The sequence below is a fragment of the Macaca nemestrina genome, chromosome 20, assembly GCF_043159975.1.
Source record: "Macaca nemestrina isolate mMacNem1 chromosome 20, mMacNem.hap1, whole genome shotgun sequence".
In the NCBI taxonomy this organism is placed as follows: Eukaryota; Metazoa; Chordata; class Mammalia; order Primates; family Cercopithecidae; genus Macaca; species Macaca nemestrina.
This window is the reverse complement of record NC_092144.1, coordinates 56,706,370-56,711,336: the sequence shown is the minus strand read 5'-3', so window position 1 is coordinate 56,711,336 and position 4,967 is coordinate 56,706,370. Positions and strand designations below refer to the sequence as shown.

Below are 4,967 nucleotides of genomic sequence, written 5' to 3'. Positions count from 1 at the left end.
GTTTCGGCGTTTTTTGCTGGTTAATGAAAGTGGTGCTTCCAGGCCCCAAGTCCTTCTCATCGGGACCTTTAAGAGAAGCGTCTCAGGCCACAGCGACGCAGACCCCAGCTCAAGGCTGCACCGTTGCCATGGAGACGGTTGGGCGGGGGACAGGGGAGGGCGTGCGGCTCCGTCTGCGCAGGCGCAGGCCGGAGCAGCCGCGTCGCAGCGGAACTGCTGAGATTCAGGCTCAGGGTGCGCGCTCAGACGCCGCGCGAGCGCCAGGCAAGCGGCGGCTCCCACCTCCCACGCCCCTCCAGGTGCACTCGGCGCCGCCCCCCTGCACCTGGTCGCGGTGCCGAGTCACTCAGGCCTCTGTCAGAGAGGGAGGGAGCTGCCCTGGAAAGCAGACACGTAAGCCCCCTGCGGATCCTCAGACAGCTCTGGAGAGGGGTCCCGGGGGAGGGTCACTGCGTCCAGCCGGCCAGCAGGTAGCTAGAACCCCCGAGGCCCGAGCCCCACTCCAGCCTTGCCACATTCACCGGAACCGGGACTCTAAGCCCTGCGGGTGGCTTGCCAGGGTTGCATTGACACCGTGCGCTGCAGCCCACCCCTATCTCGGGCTCCCTGCTGCTCCAAGATCAGCGCCGAGGGGGCGGCACCATGGCCATGAGCCTTTTGCAGGACTGGTGCCGGAGCCTGGACGTGGACGCGCATAGGGCCCTGCTGGTCACTGGCATCCCGGAGGGCCTGGAGCAGGCAGACGTTGAAGCCGTCCTGCAGCCGACCCTCCTGCCCCTGGGCACGTTCAGGTTGCGACACATGAAGGGCTTGATGAACGAGAAGGCCCAGGCCGCCCTGGTGGAGTTTGTGGAGGACGTCAATCACGCTGCCATTCCCAGGGAGATCCCAGGCAAGGACGGGGTTTGGAGGGTTCTGTGGAAGGACCGTGCGCAGGACACGAGGGTCCTGAGGCAGATGAGACGCCTGCTGCTGGATGACGGACCCACGCAGGCTGCGGAGGCTGGGGCCCCCGGGGAGGCGCCCACCCCTCCAGCTTCAGAGACCCAGGCCCAGGATTCTGGGGAGGTGACAGGGCAGGCTGGCTCGCCTCTTGGGGCAGCCAGGAACGCAAGGAGGGGCCGTCGGGGTCGTAGAAACAGAACCAGACGCAACAGGTTGACCCAGAAGGGCAAGAAGAGAAGCCGAGGAGGGCGGCCGTCTGCTTCCGCGAGGAGTGAGGATGAGGACTCTTCCGATGAGAGCCTGGGCATCGTGATCGAGGAGATCGACCAGGGGGACCTGAGCGGAGACGAGGACCAGAGTGCGCTGTACGCCACGCTCCAGGCGGCTGCCAGGGAACTGGTTAGGCAGTGGGCGCCCTGCAGCTCGGAGGGGGAAGATGGTCCCCGCGAGTTCTTGGCTCTGGTCACTGTCACCGACAAAGCGAAGAAAGAAGAGGCAGAGAAGGAGCCAGCTGCGGCCGAATCCATCCGCTTGAACACCAAAGAAGACAAAAATGGCGTCCCCGACTTAGTGGCCCTGCTGGCTGTGAGAGACACCCCGGACGAGGAGCCGGTGGACAGCGACGCTTCGGAGAGCGACTCGCAGGAAAGTGAGGACCAAGAAACAGAGGGGTCGGATAATCCTGAGTTCGTGGCCATTGTGGCCTATACCGACCCGTCGGACCCCTGGGCCCGGGAGGAGATGTTGAAAATCGCTTCTGTTATCGAGTCTCTAGGCTGGAGCGACGAGAAAGACAAGCGAGACGCCCTCCGACAGGTCTTGTCCGTTATGTCCAAAGACACTAACGGGACCCGCGTGAAGGTGGAGGAGGCGGGCCGCGAGGTGGACGCCGTGGTCCTGCGCAAGGCCGGGGACGACGGGGACCTCCGGGAGTGCATTTCCACCTTGGCGCAGCCAGATCTCCCTCCCCAGGCGAAGAAGGCTGGGTGTGGCCTCTTCGGGGGCTGGAGCGAGCACGGTGAGGACGAGGGGGGCCTTCTGGAGCTGGTGGCGCTCCTGGCTGCCCAGGACATGGCGGAGGTGATGAAGGAGGAAAAAGAAAACGCCTGGGAAGGTGGGAAGTACAAATACCCCAAAGGCAAACTGGGGGAGGTATTGGCGCTCCTGGCCGCCCGGGAGAACATGGGGTCCAACGAGGGGTCAGAGGAGGCTTCGGACGAACAGTCCGAGGAGGAGTCGGAGGACACCGAGAGCGAGGCGTCGGAGCCCGAGGACAGGGCGTCCAGGAAGCCCCGGGCCAAGAGGGCGCGCACCGCCCCCAGGGGCCTGACTCCGGCCGGCGCGCCCCCCACCGCGTCCGGGGCCCGCAAAACCCGCGGGGGCGGCCGAGGCCGAGGCCGGGGCGTCACTCCCGAGAAGAAAGCCGGGAGCCGGGGCTCGGCCCAGGATGACGCCGCGGGAAGCCGGAAGAAGAAGGGGAGCGCGGGCGCCGGGGCCAATGCCAGGGCAGGCGAGGCCAAGGGCCAGGCGCCCACTGGATCCAAGGCCGCACGCGGGAAGAAGGCCCGTCGGGGCCGGAGGCTGCCCCCCAAATGCCGCTAGTGGCCCCCTGGGAAGCCGCCCAGGCTGCGAGCAGGCCCCGCAGGGCGCCTGCCCGAGTGTGGCCCCCGCCCTCCCCTTCCCTTTTCCTGCCCTCCGCAGACGCGATCTCCTCGCTTCACCCCACGCCCGGGCCGCGTTTTGCCGGCGTCACGTTTCCCTCTCGGGCCCTAGTGGGCTCGGAGCGCCAGCGATCCCGACGGAGGAAGCCCGGATGGGAGGAGGAAAGAGAAGTGGGTGCCTGAGGCAGCAGCCCAGGGCCGAGATGGGGACGCGCTGAGTGGACCAGGGTTGGGGGGCCCGGGTCGCCCCCGCAGGGTGTGTGTGTGTGGACGCCAGGCACCTGCAGAGGCGAGCAGGGCTCTTCGTGGCGCTCTCGGGGCCTGCGCCTGGCAGGGACTGTCGGCTGCTGTCGCCCCTACCCCAGTCTGACTCTGCCCTGGGTCTGTGGTGGAGGCTCAGTCACCAGCTGCACAGCGCGTGTCAGGGCGCAACTCTCAGCGAGGGGAGGCCCCAGCTCCCAGCCAGGGAAAGAGATGATTCCAGAAAGGACAGGCTGAGAGAGAGAAGGCGGTTGGGAAGGGGAGGAAGAGGAAAGGGGAGAGGAACGGTGGGGGAAGGGAAGGAGGAGGAGGAGTGGGAGGAGGAAGAGCAGAGGGAAGACGCACGCCAGCCCTGCCCACCGGGAAGCCCCTGATACACAGGAACCAGCTCCAGGCCAAGGCCACCTGCCCTGACCACAAGTTGAATTTGTCACTCAAACTGCAGTGTTTCCCAACATTCTAATTATTTGTGGAGGTGTTCCATTTGGGGTAATTCACATAAAATCCAGAGTTTTGGCTCTTCTGGGCTGCGTGGGCCCTTGCCCCCTCCCATAGGTTGTGGCTCCCCTGGTCCTCTCTATCCTCTGGAGCTGGCCCATGGCTCAGCACTGGCCTTGCAGCACTTACTAAAGGCCTTGAAAATGCCTGGGTTCACCCCCTGAGTGAATTAAAGCCAGAGGGGCCTCTGAAGGGCACTGTGAGAGACAGAGGCTCGCCTGGGCAGTGCAGAAGCCAGCCACGTGTCCCTCCTTACAGGGGATGAAATGACCTGGGGAGGAAACCCCAGCCCTTCCCCGGAGCTTCCAGAGTAGGCGGCCAGTGCTGTGAGGCTTCACCACCTGCTGTCCCAAGCAAGCTTGAGTTGTGTGCGAGTCCACGCCGTGCCGTCCTGTACCGTATGCTTCAGCTCCCCCAACCCCTGCTGAGCTTGATTTTTCCCTAAATATCAGTCTCCACGGGACCCCACATTCGTTCATGCCTTCTTGTCCCTAGGGTAATGTGTGTGTTTCCTCGTCCCAATTTCTATCCCTTGGCAGTGAGGAGCCCATCGTGCCAGGGGGCCCTGCCCTGCTTGTCCCTGGGAAGGAATGGGGGGCCTGGGTGTGACCTCAGAGCCCGGACCAGACTGTCCCAGTCCCATGTCAGGGACACCCAGATGCAGATGCTGTCTGAGACGTGCTGCAGGGCGTGGGTGCTCCTCCCTGCTTGGAGGCTGTTCCTGGATGGCGACCCACCCACTGAGGACCAGGCCAGGTGCGCCTAGAGCTGGGCACAGCAGCCTGTGGTGTTGCCTGTGGGTGGAGGGGGCCCCAGGTGTGCTTCTCCCATAGCGGTCCTAAACTTCTGTCCCTGTGCACTGTGTCACCTGGATCATCCAGTAAAGTGAAATTCAGCACTGTGCTCTCTCTGTGCTCTGGGCGATGGGACAGGGGGAATGTGGGAGCGTGGGCCACAAATGTCCACGGTCTGGACTGTGGTTTGCCCAGAACACCTGGGAACTGTCCTGTCACTAGTTTACATACACTGTCCTTTGCTGCTTCAGGCTCCCTGCCTGACTCTCCCTACCCAGCAGCAGCATTTCACCCCTTGCAGATCTGAGCCAGCTTCCACTCCCACCCTTGACACCTCCCCACTTCCAGCCTCAGGCCTCAGCCTCAGCTCAGAAGCCCCTGGACATCCATGGAGACCCTGCCCAGCCAATCGCCACCATAGCTTCCACCCAGATACACTCTGCGAGGCCACAGCTGCATGTACCCACCCCCCAGCCTCCACCCCTAGCCTGCGCCCTGGACCTCAGCCTCAGCCTTCCATCCTACCTGAGTTTTCTGCCTCCCTCCATCCCGTGTCCCCCCCACCACACATGGCTGCCAGAGGAGTCCTCTCAGAAGTCACACCTGGGGGTCTGTTCAACTGGGGTCTGTTCAACAACATGCTTTGGGCCGGGCGCGGTGGCTCAAACCTGTAATCCCAGCACTTTGGGAGGCCGAAACGGGCGGATCACAAGGTCAGGAGATTGAGACCATCCTGGCTAACGCGATGAAACCCCGTCTCTATTAAAAAATACAAAAATCTAGCCGGGGGAGGTGGCGGGCGCCTGTA

At 64.0% G+C, this 4,967-nt stretch overlaps 1 protein-coding gene across 1 annotated transcript; it reads left to right on the top strand.

Moving 5' to 3' along the window:
* The first annotated feature begins 209 nt into the window (after nucleotides 1-209).
* PNMA8B (PNMA family member 8B) lies at nucleotides 210-4,268 on the top strand. The gene has a single exon (XM_011736039.3). The coding sequence runs from the start codon at nucleotides 643-645 to the stop codon at nucleotides 2,545-2,547; it is 1,905 nt and encodes a 634-aa protein (XP_011734341.2). The 5' UTR covers nucleotides 210-642; the 3' UTR covers nucleotides 2,548-4,268.
* Nucleotides 4,269-4,967: the final 699 nt, after the last annotated feature.

What these genes read in the sequence shown, in the direction of transcription:
- PNMA8B (XM_011736039.3), top strand. Translation starts at nt 643, where the DNA reads ATGGCCATGAGCCTTTTGCAGGACTGGTGCCGGAGCCTGGACGTGGAC.